The sequence below is a fragment of the Nelumbo nucifera genome, chromosome 5, assembly GCF_055504915.1.
Source record: "Nelumbo nucifera cultivar China Antique chromosome 5, China Antique-T2T, whole genome shotgun sequence".
Taxonomy (NCBI): Eukaryota; Viridiplantae; Streptophyta; class Magnoliopsida; order Proteales; family Nelumbonaceae; genus Nelumbo; species Nelumbo nucifera.
This window is the reverse complement of record NC_142653.1, coordinates 75,748,607-75,769,936: the sequence shown is the minus strand read 5'-3', so window position 1 is coordinate 75,769,936 and position 21,330 is coordinate 75,748,607. Positions and strand designations below refer to the sequence as shown.

The 21,330-nt window shown below is 36.7% G+C and overlaps 1 protein-coding gene across 5 annotated transcripts in view; it reads right to left on the bottom strand.

Moving 5' to 3' along the window:
• The window catches only part of LOC104593947 (Transducin/WD40 repeat-like superfamily protein), a 42,509-nt gene that overhangs the window by 592 nt on the left and 20,587 nt on the right, over positions 1-21,330 (bottom strand). For 2 of the 5 annotated variants that reach the window (XM_010254055.3, XM_010254058.3), the window contains exons 10-14: positions 11,344-11,443; positions 8,590-8,641; positions 1,046-1,183; positions 767-854; positions 486-553 (exon numbers count right to left, since the gene is read on the bottom strand). In XM_010254055.3, the coding sequence (XP_010252357.1) occupies positions 491-553; positions 767-854; positions 1,046-1,183; positions 8,590-8,641; positions 11,344-11,443 (441 nt within the window). In that variant the 3' untranslated portion in view covers positions 486-490. Of the gene's footprint in view, positions 1-149; positions 413-485; positions 554-766; positions 855-1,045; positions 1,184-8,589; positions 8,642-11,343; positions 11,444-21,330 lie in introns of those variants that run through there. The other 3 variants (XR_016076626.1, XM_088888771.1, XM_010254057.3) reach the window with 3 other exon arrangements.

Sequence of the window (21,330 nt, the reverse complement as noted above, 5' to 3'; positions counted from 1 at the left end):
ATTAATGCAAAAGAATCCATCTAAACACTAAAATAAGTTTGAACTTCCAGACCAAACTATGCTGCATTGTTATGTCAAAGTGTACTTTTAATGGAAAATGCTACAAAGGTAATTTTGCTAGGTAAAATTTATAGTCCTATAATGACAACCTTGAGGCAATTGCACTGCTACACCTTTCATAATACTTCAAATCTGGAAGTGACGGGATAATTATTTAATTAGTCACCCCTTCCAACCATTTAATAAGCCCCATCCACTTGCAATAAATTTAAATCCATCAAGACAAAGTTGGTCAGCAAATAAACAATAATTTTAGTTATTTGGCATTTTTCTTCTTCTTCTTCTTCTTCTTCTTCTTCTTCTTTGAAGTTATTTTGCCTTGATCCAGCCATTTGTATCCAATAGGTCCTGCCTATCTTTTTATCAATTGAGATCAAAGCAGAAACAATCAACAAAAGATATTTGAAACTTTGTAAGATGGGTACCTTAATTAAGGAAGTAGATGTGACCGAAATATAAGAGGGTAAGTACAACACCATCCACTGCTCCAGCACTGCATTAAAAATGAAAAGACGAATTAATATATCATGCAATGTGTATAGATGCATAAAATTATATTCACATATCTATATGTTTGTGAATGTACATCAGGCATGTCTAAGTAGAAAAGGTAAATGTTCTTTTGGCAGAGGAATAGAGAATATTGCAGAGATTCATCCAAGGATAAGAGTGTATACATGAGAAAAGTGTATATAAGAGTACATACCACAGAAAGCAATGGTCCCTGTTTGAACTTGTCGTGAAAGGAAAACCCTATTGGTTTTGGGTTCTCTCCAGGTCCTCTAATAAACCCACTGCAGTTGTTCAATTGCAAACCATGGATTAGATAATAGTTCAATATTTCATATACGAGATAACCAACACTACTATTAACTTTATGAAACTGTTTTTTAAGAATCAATCAAGATTTGATCATGCAGTAGAAAACAAAAGGAAATAAAAGAGAAAAAAAACTGCTAGTTAAAACCTAAGGTCAGAAACTCACATTAGTGAAGTTGAGATGAGTGGAGTCCTTTTAACATCATATACCGCAATAAGGCCATTATACACTTCATTGCCACCTTTATATGACAAGGCCAGTCGTTCCCCAGAAGCATCCCATGCTACTTTATCTATTCCATGACTGACACAACAAGAAGAGCTATCTCAAAGAACTAATAAACTGATTAGGTATGTATAGCTAATCCCAGATATACATTTCACATCTTGGTAACATGCCAAAAAGAAAAGACAAGCTAGAATGACAACCTTTGGGAATGTTACAATTCATAAACCTTACAGCTTTCCTGTCCCATTTTTTCTAAGGCTCAGTTTGGAAAGAGTACAAATACAAATATATACAGTACAAATGCATATAAAATAATACAAAATACAAGGTTTTACACTCTACATATTTGTATTTGTACTCTTTCCAAACTGAGCCTAAGGAACATTTGAACACTTCAAAATAATTTTAAAAGAAGGATAAAAGAAGTGAAGATTAGGAAAGCTTTTCTTTTTCCTTTTTTAAGATTCTTCTCTTCCACACACATGTATGTTGTACTGTCATTTCTTGGTAACCAGCAATGCTTTTAGGATCAAAGTGTTGATTGAAAAGTGATGGGGCAATAGTTGGTCAATCTGATTGGACCTCTGAATAAATCCAAATTTACACATTAAAGTAGATGGTGACATATAAAAAGTAATATTAAGGTGATAGAAAGGGAGTGGAAGTAACTGCAGATCAAAGCATAGTTACATATGTACATCTCCAGATGAAAGACATACATACATACATACATACATACATACATACATACATACATACATATGTATATCTGCTAGTCAGATTGTTAAGTGAAGGCTGAATGTCCAAGGAACCTAAGGCATGGCAAACTAGGCCCAAAAATGGCCCCACATATTCCTCTTTGTCCTCTATTGATAGGTCAAATTTGAACTCAAAACCCTTGTCATGGAACAAAACAAACCCTTTTGTGTAAGTTTAATATCAGAACCAATGTTTTAAAACCCGGAGGCGTGACGCGAGGCATTCCACTACCTAGAGGCATGAGGCGTAGTTCAGAACGCAAGAGGCATAAGCCTCCCGAACACAAGGAAGCATAAGCCTCCTTAAGAGGAGGGTTAGGAGGAGGATGAAGAAGAAGGGGGGACCTCATTTTTTCTTATTAAAAATCTTTTATATTAAGAAAAATAAAGATGTGTAACATTCTTTCCCCTTATCTTTTCTTCCCTTCCTTTTCCTTTTCCTTTTCTTTTCTTTCCTTTTCTCTTTTTTCTTCTCTCTTTTTCTTTCCCTTCCCTTTCTTTTCCTTTCCTTTTGTTTCCTTTTTTTTTCTTTTTTTCTTTTTTTTTCCGTCTTTTTATATCAGATGTGCATGAGGTGCATGAGGCGTATGCCTCTAGTACACCTCATGAAAAAAGCGCAAGAGGTGTACGCCTCTTGCACCCGAGGCATATGCCTCAGAGGTGTCATAGTGCCTCTGGCATACGCCTCAGAGTGTTTTGGGAGCGTCTCGCCTGCGTGCGTGCCTCCAAGCATACGCTTCCCACGCCTTTTAAAACATTGATCAGAACTATGGAAATTGTCAATAATACTTGTGGAGACACTAATAAAAGGTGGGGTATTAAACTTTTTTTGGTAATAAATAAAAAAGAAAAAGTTTATTAATAAAAGGTGGGGTATTAGACTGATACGGATATGATTGAATAGGTGGTTGTTGAAGTTTTAGACAGTTTTGTGCATTTCTTAGTGGTAGTTTTTGATTATTTATTGTTTAGATAGGAAATGGGGACCACAGCACTCTTGGTTGGGAAACTGGGTACACCACTGGGGAGGAGAAGAAACCTAATACAAATCCCTCCCGGTGGGTACAAGAGAATTACATGGTGATGGTTTGGCTATGTAATTCTATGTTATCTCACATTGGTAAAAATTTCTTGTGCGCTAATACTGCAAAGGAGATTTGGGATGGAATGACTGAAACCTATTCCCATAAACAAAATGTAGCTAGAGCCTATCAATTAAGGAATCAGGTGATTAGTACAAAACAGGGAGATAGACCTCTTGCCATGTATTTCTCCATGTTGAAAACCCTTTGGCGGGAGATAGTTCCCTTAGAAACTGTGGTTTGGGAGAGTATGAAGGATGCAGCAACCTATCAGGGGTTGGTAGAGAAGAATAGGGTTTTTGAGTTCTTGGTTGGGCTGAACCCTAAATTCGACATTGCTAGGCAACAAATCCTTTCTAGAGAAAGTGTGATTCTTTCTCAAGCTTGTCTTTCTCTCTAGAGAGAAGAGTAGGAGGAATGTCATGTTGAGACAACTTGGGATTGATCAGTCAGCTATGATTAGTACTATCAAATCTAAGCCAAATGGAGACAGGGGAGTAGTGAGGCTAGGAGGGAGGACAAGGACATGGTGTATGACTATTGCAAGAAGACTAAACATACCAGAGACACCTGTTGGAAGCTTTACCCTCATCTCATACCAGCTCAGGTCAAGAATACGAAGGGAAATGCAAATGTGGCAATTACAGGAGACTCTTCAGGACCCCTTTCCCAAGTTGATTTGGAATCCATTGCAACAGCAACAATGAGAACTGAATTGGAGAAGTATGGATAGCTTATGAGTAAGAAGAATTTAGCCAATTTTGGTTCTTCAGACTGGCAGCACAGTGCAAGAGCCAATCACACTACTTCCTTTGCTCAGACAGGTAGTTCATATGCAATTGCAAATCATGCATCCACCTCAAGTAAGGAGGGACCTCCTTGGATTGTAGACTCAGAAGCATCTGAGCACATGACCAATATATTTACCCTTTTTATTTCTTACTAGTTGTGCTCTGGTAGAGATAGAGTCTCTACAGTAGATGGTTCCCATATTCCCATTGCTGGGAAAGAGACCATTAGAGTGATTAATGACATTACTTTATCCTCTATCTTATGTGTCCCTAGACTCCATACTAATCTTCTTTTTGTAAGCTCTCTGATAAAAAAATTTAAACTGTTCAGTGACATTCCTTCCTAGTAATTGTGTTTTGCAGGATTTGGAATCAAAAAGGACGATTGGGAGTGGTCGTGAGGTGAATGGAATCTACCTTTTGGATGAGTTTCCAAAACATCAGGGTCATCATGTTAGTAGCAGTAGTAGTAGTGGATCAAAGTCGGTGAGTCAAATTATGCTATACCATAATCCTTTGGGTCATCTTTCTTTCATTTCATTGAGGTCTTTGTTTCCAAAGTTGTTTGAGTCTGTTCAGTTGTTTAGTTTGGAATGTGAAAGTTGTTAGTTGAGACAACATTGTAGACATTCTTTTAAACCAAGTAATAAAAGTTCTTTTTCTTTTGATATTGTTCACATTGATGTATGGGACCTTACCACATTTCCTCCATGGGTGGTTACCGTTATTCTCTCTTGTTTGTGGATGTTCATACATGGTATTCTTGGATATATTTGATGAGATCATGTGATGAAATGCCTATTTTGGTGATAGTTCTACCAGATGGTTCCCACACAATTTGGAGTGAGGACTTATGTCTTCAGATCAGATAAAGCTAGAGAATACTTTGAGGACTTGGCCACATATTTTTTGGAGCATGGTGTGATTCATCGGAGTAGTTGTGCATATACACCGCAATAGAATGGGATAGCAGTGAGGAAAAAAACGCATTGTGGAGGTGGCAAGAAGCCTTATGGTGTGTGCATCAGTTCATATTCGTTTTTGGGAGGACGCAGTTCTCATAGCCATGTATCTGATTAACCGTGTTCCTTCACGCACTTTGGGGTTTATGGCACCTTTTAGCCTGCTTTTTCTGATTAATTGTGTTCCTTTTAGCCTGCTTTTTCCTTTGTTCACATTCTTGGTACTCATCGCAAGAAATTGGATCCTAAGGCCAAGAAATGTTTTTTCCTTGGATATGCTCAAAACCAAAAGGGGTTTTGTTGTTATGATCCAGTGTCAGGGAGCAAGTTTGTCACTATGGATATTACATTTTTTGAATCTACTTTCTTTTTCTCAGTGGTTCTCCTCAGGAAGAGTGATTTGGAGAGAACTCACAACATGTCCCTCTTCCCGATTCATTTATTCCTTCGTCTAATCCATCTGTCCCACCATCAGCAGCTCCAATCCCACTGCCTAATCCACTACAACCAACTTCACAATTCTATCAGTGCTGCCAAAAGATGGTTGACTCCACACATGCTCAGATAGAAGAAGTTGCACCACTCTCTGTTAGTCCATCTGAGATCCCAGGTTCAGTTGATACAGTTCCAGGTATTTCCCTTGAGCCTGAGCATGTTATTTCCCTTGATAATGATGTTTTTGTACCTAACATTGTTGTTGCAGCTAATCCCATTGATCTTAATCTCCCCATTGCACTCCGCAAAGGGAAGAGAAAGTGTACAGCCCATTGCATTTCACATCATCTTTCCTACAATGCCTTATCACCCTCCTACCGTGCTTTCCTTTCTTCCTTGGATTTTGTGTCTATACCCAGGAATGTTAGTGAGGCTCTCTCCAAACCTGAGTGGAAAATAACTATGCAAGAAGAAATGGAAGCTTTGGTTAAGAATCAGACATGGGAGATAGTTGATCTTCCTATAGAGAAAGAGACAGTCAGATGCAGATGGGTGTTCATTGTGAAGCACAGGACTGATGGCAGTATAGAGAGGTACAAGGCAAGGTTGGTTGCAAAAGGGTATACACAGACCTATGGCATTGATTACTTGGAGACTTTTGCACCAGTTGCTAAGATGAGTTCAGTTTGAATTCTCTTATCCCTAGCAACTACCTATTCATGGCCTCCATTCCAACTTGATGACAAAAATGCTTTTCTTAGTGGTGATCTGCAAGAGAAGTTATATATGGACATTAGTTTTTATGAGAATGTTGGTAAAGGAAAAGTTTGTAGATTGAAGAAATCACTGTATGGTTTGAAACAGTCACCTAGGGCATGGTTTGACAGGTTCAGAGGAGCACTTATCCGTTTTAGATACATACAGACTCAATCAGATCATACTCTCTTTGTACAAAGGAGAAAGGCACTCTTGTCAGTATTGATTGTATATGTAGATGATATAGTTGTTACAAGAAATGATCTAAAGGAGATTGATGCACTCAAGAAGTCACTACAGCAAGAGTTTGAGATCAAGGATCTAAGTGAACAGAAATATTTTCTAGGGATTGAGGTTGCAAGATCCAAGCATGAGATTTTCATCTCAGAGCAAGTATGTGTTGGACTTACTACAGGACACTAAGAAGCTAAGAACTAAACTAGCTAGTACTCCTATTGACCCAAATATAGAACTATGCTTTTTGGATGGTGAGTTGGTTAAAGATGTGGGAAAATATCAGAGAATGGTAGGCCAACTACTATATTTATGTATGACAGGTCCAGACATTTCCTAAGTTGTTAGTGTTGTGAATCAGCACACGCATGCTCCTCGGGTTCAGTTGTGGCTAAATCAAGTGTATAGGCCGAATATAGATCTATGGCCCATGGTGTTTCAAAACTACTTTGGGTGAGATCTCTACTAAGTGAGATTAGGACAAAAGCTAAGGAGCCCATGATGTTATATTGTGATAACCAAGCTACAATCAATATTGCCTACAATCCAATTCAACATGATAGGACTAAACACATTGAGGTTGATAAGCACTTCATAAGAGAAAGGGTGACAACTGGAGAAATTTTCTTGCCTTATATCTCCTCTAAATTACAGTTGGTTGATGTCTTCACCAAAGGGGTTGCAAAGGACAAGCTTGAACACAATCTACACAAGTTGGGAATGTATGACATTTACTCCCAACTTGAGGGGGAGTGTTGAGGTTTTAGACAGTTTTGTGCAATTTTAGTGGTAGCTTTTTATTATTTATTGTTTAGATAGGAAGTGGAGACCTCAGCACTGTTGTTGGGTCCTTTTTGAGCAATTATTTCAAGTGTTTTATGTGTTAGCCGCCCTATAAGGGCATATTGGTCTTTGTACCCTTTATTATTTTAAACTATAAATAACAGTGAAGAGGGCGGCCAGAACCATTGCTCTCTTTTCTCTCTCAAATATCTTCTCCTTCTTCTCTCTTTTCTTCTTCAAGAAATATTATTTTTCTTTTACAGATTTTTATTTCAGCAGTTTTCTATTGTGGCCAATCCAAAGGATATCTATCCTACTTGATGGACAATTCGGATTTGCAATTCCACACATGGAAGAAAAGTGACAAGTGGAAGGAGGTGCCTTACACACATAGACACTTGTGCAAGAAAGCATACTTACCCAATTTGTTGGTTTGAATTCAATCATAATTTGTAATTCAAAATCACTGCAATACCCGGTGATTTTGCTAGGGGTAAAGATCTATTTTAGTTCTTTGACTTGCTAATTTACAAAGATAAAAATAACTCTTGTTTTTTTAAGTATGATAAATGTAAAACATGGTAGAGGATTCCATGTACTTCTAAAATATGTAATATAACATGTTTCAACAAATCATACCATAGTAAATCTGAATATTAAAAGTTTAATTCAATTTTACAAGCTACAAGTATTGAGGAATGATATGTAGTTTCAAAAACTAGATATAAATGAGTGATGCTTCAAATTAGATGGGGTACCCGTACACATATCCATGTATGGGGTCTTGGGAAATGGAGAGTCATATCCTCATGTCTTATATCCATATCCTGTTGTCCATATGTCAGCATCATTGCTATCTACATATAAAATTGCCAAATGAATAGACTAAGAAAACTAACTTCAAGGCTACCTTTCTGTCTAATGAACAGGAATCTACTTTCCTAATCCTAACCAAACCACAGTAATGGCCTGCAAATTTATTTGAACACAACCAGTTTGCAAGTCTGATAGGTTGGAAGCAACAGGCAACTTTGGGACAAAGAACCTCCAGTTGTATAACATAACCTAACTGTGATTTTTTTCTTTTGGTGAGAAGGGGCACTGTGATTAGTGGGGTATGGTTTCATTATAATCTCAGTTCCACTAGCAGTACTACACCAAGATACTGCAGTGTCCCAGCAAGTCAACCTTGAAACGAAATGTTCAGCTGATCAATTATGATTTCAATAACTTGCTATTTTGATAAAATGTTGGTCACGATGTCTCAGATGATCAACCAAAGCAAAGACACCTAGTGATAATTCAGTATAACTGCCAGCTCAGACCAGATGCCAAGCATTGAATGAATGAATTAATCATTTGACAAGATATTCAGATACCATGAGTAGAAAGAATATATGCATGAGTAGTGAAAACATATGGCCAGTTAATAACTTTTGTTCATTTTCACAATGACTCCAAAAACATTTTGTTCAGTCTAATCGTGCCATGAAGCAACAAAGAAGAGATACATAGAGTAAAGCAATTGCCTTTACCAGCTATCATTTTACATTTTTTTTCATTTTCACAACAACTCCAAAAACATTTTGTTTGGTATATATCCTCCAAACAAATCAATAGACTTTGAAGGAACATCAAAAGATACAATGAGGACAAACAAGAATTTGAAATTATCTCTACCTGCCAGTCAAGGAGATAATTTCTGGCAACTCAACAGGCAAGAGGTGTGCATCTGAAATAAATCAATGGGAAAGAAAAAGGAGAATCATCAAGTGTCTTTACAACTAAAAATAATTCATAAAATTGGGGAGAAACAACTCTACAAAATAAAAATGCTCAGACTAAAATAAATAAAATCCTTAGAGCAATGAAACCCCAGATGATAATATTCAAAAAAACCTCACTAAGTTTATAAACTGACAACTAGGCAGGCTACATTGTGCAGTTAGCTTTAACTAGCACACCTGCTTCACCCATTGCCATTCAAGTTGTTGCACTCTTAACCAGGCCATAGTATAGATTTATAAGAACTATTATTCCAGAAGGCAGTAAGAAATAAAATCTCAAAATGGTATTGAATATGTTAGAACACTAATAAATATATAACTATTCAAATACAGTATCCTCAACTGTAAATTGGGTAGATATGACTTTTTTTATTGGTAACATTAAAACATTTACTGATTATGGAGAAAGAATAGTATTTACTGGAATTAAGTTTGTAGATAATATGCTAGCATCTTTTCCTAACCCCGTTCTTTGTATACAAAGAAAACAGTGTTAAAATCTCCATGTATAATTGATACCTATTAACCTCATGTCTAGCCAGAGTGTTAGCCATTCCATTTGCTGCTCTATGTATCCATATCCATGTCACTCCTATCTCCCTTGTAATTGTCTTGGTTGCCTCACCGTATGTCTTAAGCTGCCAGATTCCTTGGCTATCATTCTAGAGCACCCCACCTCGTTTCTGGAATCACACTAACATTATATTTTATAGGTTCAACCTTTTACATATCATTAACCCTTGAAGAAGAAATGCTCTGAACTCTCTCTCACTACTCCCTCTATTCCAGAAGGTCCCAGATTTCCAAAACTAGAGCCACTGAAATCGAATTTCACTTGGTTCAATGTGGGTGGGATCAACTTCGTTCTCAAATTTTCCTTTAAAAATGAGGGTTTTGCGATGTGGAATCAAGATTTCTCTGGAGAAATGGATCAAAGGTCTTCCCTCAACTCACTACTTTTATCAAAATGTTTTCAATGATAGAAATCTTGGAGTTCTGTTTCTCATTAAAATTTCTAGCATTCCTTTCTTCCCAAATCAACCATAGCATAACTGCCCTAGTGCATCTCCATAAAATTTCCCCCTTCTGTGAAAATATATAATAGTTGACAATAATGGTTTTTCACTTAGAAATTACTGAACTTTTATAATAGACATCAAAAAAGATTAATAGTTGCAGGAACATAGAGTTGGAAAGAGCCCATTGCCTGCCATGTGACAGGGTGACAAGAATAAGGGTCAAGTAGGACCCAACATCAGATGATAACCCAAGAAATCGTAACTTGCAATAATAACCACTGCATCACACAAATGCATTCCTCCGATCCATAAAACATCCTACAAGAGAAACCTGAATCGCAAGGCATGTGGTGGACTAGGCACCACATCGCAAAGCACGTGAGCACCACAAAAAAGAGCAAAGAAAGGGTATCGTAGCCAGCAATCTCGGAGACACATCAAGAAAAGGGAAAACCCGAGTACTGTAGTCCTGAAAAGCCACAAAGCAAACCCCTGACTAACCCATATGGCAATGGATCAATATAAATCCCAAACTTTTAAAAGTTACCATCTATCACAGCACAAAAGGAGAAACCTTTCAAGGTCAGGAGATCTCCGTGATCTCCATGCATAGGTGCTTATAAATATAGAGCCCCATTAAGAGGGGGGCAACACCATGCATCACTCATTCTTCAAAAACCCAAAGTATCCCTCGAGAATCTTATCCCGTGCTTTAGGCCTTCCCTACGCCCAGAAAGCCATCCTACCATCCTTCAGACAAACTCTCACAGTGCCAAACCCTACCCTCCTACAATAATAGCTCCATTAAGAGACTAAAATGGTTGTTAACTATTTTCAATAATTGAAACTAGAAACCAAAGAAACTCAATTAAAACTAAAAAGGCCTTATTTCAATTAATAAATAGATAACTATTCAAATACGGGATTCTCAGCTGTGCATATATGAAAATATCAAGTTGATGATCAAGGTATTTCACTTACAAATTACTAAACTATTTTAGTTGACATAAAAGAAAATATTAATAATGATTCTATTAGGAGATGCAGAAATGGTATTTAATTATTTTCAGTAATTGAAATTAGAAAACAAACACAATCAGCTAAACTTAAAAGCGCCTTCTCTCAATTAATGGTGGTTGGCTACAAAAATCCTGATTCCACTTTTATCAAGGACCATACTGTTCAGTCCTCGTTACACTAACCCACATCCTTTCCAGCCACCTCTGAGGTCTTTTCAAAACCAAAGAAAAAGTATATAAAAATCAATATAGAAGTGTATGGATTCTACAGGTTTTCCATCTAGTGATGTTATGCTGATATGAATACACATATTGCTTTGGTTAAGTTTTAATTTCTTCAATTCATGTTTGTGCTATATTCTACCATGCATTGGACAGCACCCTATTAATGATTGTTCATTTCTTGCTTCAGTTAACAAAGTTTTCATTACCAATCAAAAATGATGGAAAAAGATCTAGAAAGTTGTACAGGGGGCTATAATACATTGTAATGATTTTACTGTTACTAATTAAACATTATCCTTACCATAAAAAAAAAAGCTGTTTGCCTACCAATGGCAACTACAAATTGTGAATGACTCAAATGTGAAAAATTAGAAGTGTCCTCACCTAGTGATGGAGGTCTAGATGCAAAGTGAATAGAACCCAGTGTTAAAGATTCTGAGAAAGCAATTAATATCATGCGCCCATCAGGATCCCAGGTTGCACCCTGATGACAGAAAAAAAAAAACATGGTTGAAAATGACATTTTTTTTGTTCTTCTACACAACATTAAAAGGTTATGTAGGCCAATAAGAACATGGAACATCGCAATAGAAAACTTACGCAGGCAACAGAAAATGCTGAGCTTAAGCAGAGTGTTAATATAAATTGAATCGCATCACTAAAAACCCTTGAGGTACATAATAATGGTATGTAGTAAATAATATATAACTTCAGCACTTGGGAAGGGGAAACAACAGAACAATGTAGACAAGGCATAAAAAAAATCAAAATATCTTATACAACATTAGATAGGAACAAGGTTCGGGTCTGTATAAAGACATGGTTTAAAATGTCCCTAATTTCCCTAATATTTCCACAACATATTTCCATTTCCATTGGTAACAACACAAAATTTTACCAGAATCGACATATTCCTCAATGAACACTACCAGCACTATGTGGAGTACAAGAGATAGCTTCCACGACATAATTCCATTTCACTTCCATGGGTAGCGACCTGAAATTTTACTAGAATCGACATATTCTCCAATGAAAACTACAAACACTATGTAGAGTATAAGATAATATTCTAACATAAGTTGGTGAGAATATCGTGGATATGTGGAGTAACAATGTTATTGCCCACCTAACTTCCACGATTACCACTTTGAGCTATCTCAATATGCATTTCAAACATTAAGTTAAAAATTAGTTTTTGTTTGTATAATAGATTATTTGGTCGATCTATTACAACCATTTACACTTTTCTAAGTTTAAATTTTGCTTTAACTCATTCTATCATGAAGATCTGAATCTTAAGGTTTACAGGGAAACTTCGGAACGTATTTTGTTGTCTACAACCTTAGTTTCTTAGCTTTCTTTAATGATTTGGATCAAGATAATAATTTAAAAAGGTTGGCTATGCTTCTTTTATCATTTCATAAAATATCATTCTATATTTTTCATATTTTACAATGTTTCAACCAAGGTTCAAAATATCGTCACATATCGGCCCGTATCAACCAATACGTATTGTATTGGATCCTTTCCGATACACCCCTACAAGGGGTGTTTCGGGTCGGCGAGTGGTTCAGGGGTAGACCGGCCCCACTAAACCAGATTCGGAAAAAAATAAAAACAAAAAAACAGTAACAGTACAGGCTGATATGCCCTACCGGCATATCACCCTATATCAATAGTTTGAACCTTGGTTTCAACTTACAATTTACGATACGATTCACAATTTGAATCATGAATCCCAAGGGTTTCGATTCGAATCTTATGTTGAATCCTTTTCTGCAAAAATCCTACAATTTTTATTTGAATCAGATGATTTGATTCATAAATCTTACAATTTATATGATTTGTGTGACTCATTGTGATTCAAATCGTTCAATTAAGAACTAGTTCTCTACTTTGTCATTTTGTTTTGTTTATATTTAGTTTTGTCAAGGGTGACTTGTTTTAAAGACCTTACTAGAAACTGATTCATTGCTATCATGTGTTGGATAAAGAGCCATTGTATGTGGATTATTTGACTTTCAAGTCAAATTCGACTATATCATCTTAGACTTCTATTGTACAAGTGGTAAGTTCTATTGTTTTAGGCACATATATGGTAGATATGACATGTGACTTAAAATACCACTTTTCTATATATATTTAGTCTTTTAGCATACTTATATTTAATTTTTGACAAATTTGTAAAAAAATAGAAATAATCTTATGTTTTACGATACGATTCACGATTCGATTCAACTTTCTCTATGATTTATGATACAATTACAATTTTCAAACATTGGTTTCCACATGTCTCTAATTTTTACAATATTTCCAACATTTTCAACATGTTTCTTATATTTGGAGGACCAACATTTCCACTGACACGGACATTTTAAACTTTGGTGTGTGGACAATAGCTTAACCTCCCTCCCAGGTGCAATATCACCCAACAAATAGCTTGCCATTCTCCTCACATGTGCTCCCTTTGTAAGGAAAGTGATGAGACCTTCACACATCTATTATTATCTTGTTCCTTTGTGCATCATATTGGGGAATCCTTTTGTCTTCTCTTTGGTTGCAGGTGGGTTTCCCCTCAAGATGTGGTAGGACTTTTCAACTGAGACTTTTTGAGGCAATCAAAGAAAAGAGGGAAGGTTATGTGGAAAGCTACAAAGGCAGCTATTTGTTGGGTGATATGGGAAGCAAGCAATAACAAAATATTCTTGGATAAGAGTAGAACAATGGAAGAGGTAATTGACACAATCGAAGTTAAAGTAGCTGATTGGGTAAGATCTTTGCATATTTTCCAAGATTTCTTAGTCACGGACATTATAAGATCCTGGACAGAAGCAGCACAATCTTCAAGAGTGAAAGAGAGTAAAGATGGAATTGAAACCTCCAGATGGTAGCAGAATTAAACTGAATTTTGATGGAAGCTCATTTGGAAATCCGGGATTGTCAAGTATCGGGGGAGTAATCAGAAATTCTGAAAGGAGAATATTAGCATTATTCTCTGGACCTATCGACATGCGCAACTCTCTAAAAGCTGAGTTAATGGCATTGCTACAAGGATTCAAGATAGCCAAGCAACTAGGAATGAGGCATATTGAGGTTGAAGGGGATTCCAAGGTGATCATCTCTTGGGCTAACAACAATAGAACTATTCCGTGGACTTTCAAACAAGTGATAAGGGAAGTGGAAAAGGTTGCAAGGGAGGTAGAGGCAGAATTCAAATGGGTTAGAAGGAGTGCAAATGGGCTAACTGATTATCTTGCTAAACAAGGGGCTTTGAGGCAACAATTGTTTTGGGCTGCAATGTAAAAAGGGACAGAAATATGTAATAGTGTGGGACTTCTAGTCCCATACACAAAGTTGTAAAATTTTTTAACTTTAATTTCAAATAAATTTCTCCTTTGATGATCAAAAAAAATGATAAATGTTTAAATTCTGAAGATGTTCCCTCCCTCCCTAGCTCCTTCTCATCCATTTAAAAGGTAAAAGCAAATTCCAAACTTGATTCTGTGTTACAAACCCCAATATTCACCTGAAATGATTAATGTTTATATTTTGAAGATGTTGCCAATTTTTCTTGTAGAATTGTTCTCAAGCCACATCCAACTAAAACTTGGATGTTGCTTGCTTACCCTCCCTCCCTTTCCTCCACCTTCCCTCCCTCCCTGCCTCCTAGATGCAATATTAACCTGAAATAATAAATTTTATATTCTAAAGATGTTTGCCCATTTTTCATTTAGAATTTTTCTCAAGCCAAATCCACACAAAACTTTGAATTGTTTCTTTGATCATATAGCAAAATGACGGTTACCTTTACAATAAAGACAAAAACAAGGTAATAACCAACTTAACTCCTATAGCTAGAAATAAGGCAAACAGTGTATTACCTATAGCCAAATAAAGAAGAGAAATTTTCTCAAATATTGATTGCAAATGGGAAAGAGGTTAGCAAATTAAAAGTAGTCTTATAACTTCATTTGCAAGGGATACACACGTCAGGTGAAAGATACCAAAAAAAGCCTTCTCTTCTGCAGGTTTTTGCAAGTAAAAATTTGTTTTTTGAAAATAAATAAGAATTCCATTAGAAAAACAAAAAGAGAATACAAGAGGAAGGTCACAAGTAATCACCCGGGAGAAGGAAAAACAAAACTGAGATACAGACTGATACCAATCAACACGATACTACAGAATTCTAGTAAAATAAAGATCAAAACACCTCTAAGACTAGACCCTCAGCCTTCAAACACTTCCCCCTGCCCATCCCACATCTCTCCTCCTCCAATTAAACCTTTCTTTAAGCTTTCTTTCCTCTTCCTCCTCTCAAACTCTTCAAAGGCTTTCCTGGAAAACCCCTCACCACCCTTGAAGAACAAGCCAAGGCTTTTACCAATCTCTACATCTTTTCCAGCAGCTTTCTCAATGTAAAAAATTCTTCGAAATCTGTCCACACTTTTTTCAGAGCTCTTATTAGGAACTCTCGCAAAACAAGCAGATCCAATCTCCATAATTTCTTCATGCAGAAGAGTCCCCACCTGATTACCCATATTGGAGAAAACCTGAAAGTTCTCCTTAACAACTGCTTTGCTTGTCGAAATAACAGTCTTACTTCCTCTTCTCTTATATACCCTCTTGTAGTTCTTGTTGGACCAGCCCTATGTGAGTATCTCACTCCATCAACTCCATGAGATTTTTTTGAGGTCAGGTTACTGATTCAGCTACCCCGAGATCTTTTCTAGCCTCGTCCCTCCTACCCAAATCCATGCCTAACCTTCCAATCATCACCTCCTCAAATAGCCAGTGCTCAGCATCATCGCCCTCAGCTTGGGGCAGAGCACAACAGACCACGTCAAAGTCAACATTTCTTCCATTGTCAAACCCTGATTTGCCTCTTGAATCAGCAGCAGCAACCTCTCTAAAGTCCTCCCTCTCTTTCAGCCCAATCTTTTCTTCTTTATGGATCTCAATAGACACATTAGAGAAATCTCCTTTCACATCAGAAATAGGAAACGAAGACAATGTACCAACATTTTCCTTAAATGTCGCAGCCAGTGTTTTAAAAGCGCAAAAAACGCACAAGGGGCAATTTACATCTGAAGTGCAAGGCATAAAGCAAGGTGTGTGCCTTTTTGAAGCAAGGCGCAAAATGCCAAAAAATCAAAAACACGTCAGAAAATTCAAAAAATGCTAAAAAAAATAAAAAAATGCAAAAGACAAAAAATATTAAACATAATATTAATAAAAAACATAAACTTAAATTTTAAAATAAATGTTTTAAAAATCCTATTATTTAAAATTAAAAGGCATAAACATAACACGTAAAACGTATTCAAATGAAAATTTAAAAATAAAATCAAACATATAAAACATTTCCAAACACGTAAAACCCACAGTCGATTTTTTTTCTCAATTGCATTACTTCAAGTAGCTAATGTGATGTAAAATATATTGCATTCCTGATTCTACAAGCCACCTTTGTACCAAGCCCAAAGAAGTCCATGTTAGGGTCTTAAATTCTTAATTCTCACACAAAAAAAATGATATAATAATTTTAATTGTCTTTTAAGAAGATATTTTATTAGGACACCTAGGCACACCAGGCGTGTGCATTTTGAAAGTGCTAAATTTTGATGGCAGCTCCCTTGGAAACCCTGGGAGAGCAGGAATAGGGGGAATATTTCAAAATCACAATGGGAAAGTTGTGGCTTTGTTCTCAGGACCAATTGGGTATGGAGACTCAGTTCAGACAGAGAGGATGGCACTCTTACAAGGCCTGAAATTAGCAAAACAATTAGAAGCTAGAGAATTGGAAGTGAAGGGGGACTCACTTCTAGTCATTGCTTGGGCTAAGCAAGTAAACTCAGCACCATGGAAGTACAGATTTGCATTTAGGGAGATTGACTTTCTTGCTATGAGATTTAACTCTACTTTCGGATGGGTTAAAAGGACAGTGAATGGACTGGCAGATACTCCAGCAAAACAGGGAGTTGATAGACCTACTCTATTTTGGGCTAAATTATAGCTGGCTGTATTACAACAATGGGATGTTGATCTACATAATCTGGGTTTCTTTGTATATTGTAATACTCTGGAGTGCAGAGTAGATAAAGAAACTGTAATCTGTTTTTTCAGTTTAATAAATAACTAAATTTTCTTTTGCTGATAAAAAAAAAAAATTGCTGCACCTAGGACCTAGGCAAGGCACATGCCCTAAAATGCACCTCACCAGTGCACCTAGGCATGCCTTTTAAATCATTGGTCACAACTTCAACATCCACCACAGATTGACCGCAACAAACATGCGCTTCAGACAACACCACAATCAGTGCGCTCCTCGGCAATCTTCAGAATGACTTTCTCCTTCCCTCTAACATACCTGAAGGTCGCCCACTCCCAACGTTCTTCCTTTCCCCTTCAATCTTTATCCAAGAAATTTTGCTCAGTCTCCTCCTCCTGATAACCTTTGAACATTTAAAAGATCTCCAGAGAAAAAAAAAAAAAAAAAAAACCTAGTTTTATGGGGCATAGATCCACTCCAATAGCTTCATAGGAACACAACAGTAAAATCCAAAAATTATCCAGATGCACTCTTTCCAATAATGCAACAAGTGAAGAAACATAGAAATTTCCAAATCCCTTATAGTTAAACCCCTTCTCAGACCCAAAATTCCAAACTAACCCCTATTCGGAAGAGGACACACATTGCGAGATAGGAAGATTTTTGTGAATGGAAATGGGATAAGGACAAGGGAACTGATTATTTAAAGGCAAATCCCCGTACCACAGATCTAAAAATTTGGTTCTGTAAATCTTCCACAAACAGCCAGTAAACAAAGAAAAAAATAAGATTTAAAGGCAAATCTCCGTACTGCAGATCTTCTAAAAATTTGGTTCTGTAAATCTTCCACAAACAGCCAGTAAACAAAGAAAAAACATAAGAGAAAAAGGATTGAATATCAATCCAATTGAAAGAAGATGAGAGAAAGAGAAGGAGAGGAGACTGAGAACAAGAGAAAGGTTCAATCTTTCTGTCAAATCATTTTTATTTCTTCCAATAAAAACAGATAAAGACAAAGGAGAATATAAATAATATGTAAAAAGACTTAACCCTGCTACCTAATAACTTTAACAGGTTCTATTACTAGATCAAACATCATATCTAATGAAGTGTGGAAAAGAATAATAGAACAGATAAAGCACAAGGGTCATTTTGCACCTGAGGCACGAGGCACAAGGCAAGGTGCACGCCCTTTTGAAGCAAGGCGCAAAATGCAAAAAATGGTAAAAATTCAAAAAAAATGCCAAAAAGTCAAAAAAAATAAAAAAAATGCAAAATATAAAACACAATAATAATTAAAAATATAAACTTAAATTTTAAAATAAATGTTTTACAAAAACTATTATCTCAAATTAAAATACATAAATATAACAAGTAAACATATTTAAAATGAAAACATAAAAATAAAATCAAGCATAACTTACAAAACATATTCAAGCATGTAAACATCTCTTTATTTTTTTCCAAATTGTGTTACTTCAAATAGCAAATGTGATGTTAAACATTATGCATTCCTGATTCTACGAGCTGCCTTTTTGTACCAGGCCCCTCAAGGCAAGCCCAGACAAGACCATATCAGGGTCTTAAATTCTTAATCCCTATAAAAAAAAAGTTTGTATAACTTTAAGTGTCTTTTAAAAAATCTGTTATCAGGATGAACAAATGAGCAACATTAGCAATTAGCAAACATGGAGTTTTCGAAGTTTCAATGAGCGAGTGAAGCAAGCAAAAGGTGCATTAGAAGCACCAGATGCTAAGCATTAAAAGAAAAACAGAAAAAAAGTGCATGATTTTTCAAAAGGCGCACGCCTTTGAAAGTGATGCACCTAGGACCTAGGTGAGGCACATACCCTAAAATGTGCCTCACCTGTGCGCCTAAACACAGTTCAGGCACACCTTTTAAATCACTTGGGCGGGATGGGGGGCAAAGTGGCTCTAGCATTTAATCTTGCACCCCAAACCATTAGCAAAAAGTAGGGTTGAGCATTGGGTCAGGCCAGCACAATTAAGACTGACATCCAACCTGCCTAGCCCAATCAGTGGAAATTAAGGTTGGGCATAGACCAAAATATAGGCCTGATGTTAAGTTTGAGTTGGGCTTGGTCAACCATGGCCCAGCCCTAGGGCCCAGGGCCTAGCCCAAAATATATAATATATATAATTTTTATTTGTGTGTGCATATATGTACAATTATTTCACTCCATTTCCCATGTTGCACTTCTCACATAACTTTTCATAAGAGTAAAGATATAAACTATATAACAAACCTCAGCCCTTGGTAAGGTGTAGATCTAACATGTGGGTCAAAATCACTTTCCCTTGACATGATTCTGTCATAGTTTCGAAGTATTGATTAAGTTTATTGAGCTGCGGGCCGAGTTTGGGCCAAAGCCCAGCCTAAGCCCAAAGTCTGAATTCAAGCATCCAGCTGGGCCTTGATCAAAAAGGGTCTAACCTAATGCCAAACCCAAGCAGAAAGGCCATAAATAATAGAACACTGTAACTTGCTTGGCTCCAAAAGTAATTGCAAAAGCTACTTATCCAATAAAGATGAAGTTTTTAGAACTAATTTACCCAAACCTGAACCCCGTTTATTCTTGCACATTGTCTGCCAATTGGTCAAATGGTCCCTCTTAGATTCTCTAGGCTCCCACAAAAAGTTTCTCATGATTTTTTCCAATCTCTTGGCAACAAGCAGTAGGATTTTAAACACCAAAACATAGTATACTGGTGGGTTAGCAAGAGTAAACCTAACTAAGGCTCCACCCTTAAGGAAACATAATTTATCTTATAATTATCAAGCTTCTTAGAAAGTCTATCTACTACTAATTTTAAAAGCTGCTAGATCTAGGACACCTTGAAGGTGAAGCCCAAGACAACAAAAAGGCCAATCAATCATTGAACAACCAAGCTTCAGCATACCTCCCAAGTTCTACTTCCCCTAGACATTTATGTCTGCAATGCAACTCTTACAACTGAGTAGAAATCTGTTGAATCAAAAAACTGCAAAGAAAAGAGGAGTTTCTTGTGGAACAAAAGAAGTTGATAAAGAAAGAAAGAGCAAATCAGATCTGGCCATCATCTCCCATTGGTATTTATACTTCAAGTAAAAAATAAGTACAATGACTACTATGCCCTTATAGGGCGGCTAACACATAAAACTGCATAAAAAACTTAAAAACATCACTCCAAATGGTCCCAACAAGAGTGTTGTGGTCTTCACAAGGGGTGGATATGAACCAAGCTTTTCACGAGCTATTCGAGCTCGGCTCGGCTCGGTCCAGACCGAGCTTCGAATCGAATTCGAGCCTGAGTACCGAGCTCGAATGCTATGCAATTTGGTTTGTTAGGCTCGTGAGCCTATTCGAACCCTATATATATAATTTTTATATTTACATATAATATTCATATATAATTATATAATTTATATTTAATTTTATTGGTGTACACACACTTATATTGTGGTCCTCTTCTTCTTCTTCTTCTTCTTCTTTCGGATTTTCTTATGGCTTCTACAGGGACTTTGTGATATCAGGTAGGCTCGGATTCAAGCTAGAGTAGGCTCGGTTCATTATCGAGCTCGAGCCGAACCGAGCTCGAATGCAAGTGTTTTTTATTCGAGTCGAATTCGAACTGATATTTCTAGTTCGAATCGAGCTCAAACCCGAATTCGAGCTTGATATTTTATTGTCAAGCTGAGCTCGAATAGTCAAATATTCGACTCGGCTCGGCTTGTATCAACCCCTAGTCTCCACTTACTATCTAAACAAATAATAAACAAAATCAACTAACAAATCTGCATAAAATCCTCAACACTCCCCCTCAAGTTGGGAGTAAATGTCACACACTCCCAACTTGCATATGTCATGTTCTTTGCAACCCCTTTGGTGAATTCATTAGCTAACTGTAACTCAAAGAAGACATAAGGGAAGCAAACTTCTCCGGTTGTCACCCTTTCTCTTATGAAATGTCTATCAACCTCAATGTGCTTTGTCCTATCATGTTGAGCTGAATTGTGGGCAATATTCATTGCATCTTGGTTGTCACTATATAACATCATGGGCTCCTCTACATCTATCCCAATCTCACTGAGCAAGGATCTAACCCAAAGTAACTCTAAAACAACATGGGCCATAGATCTATATTCGACCTCTACACTTGACCTAGACACCACTGATTGTTTTTTACTCTTCCATGGATTTCCTCCCACAAATGTGCATACCCCTGATGTGGATCTCCTATCATCTAGACAACCTACCCAATCTGCATCTGTATAGCACTCCAGTTTCAAATTCCCATGATCTAATAATAGAATTCCTCTA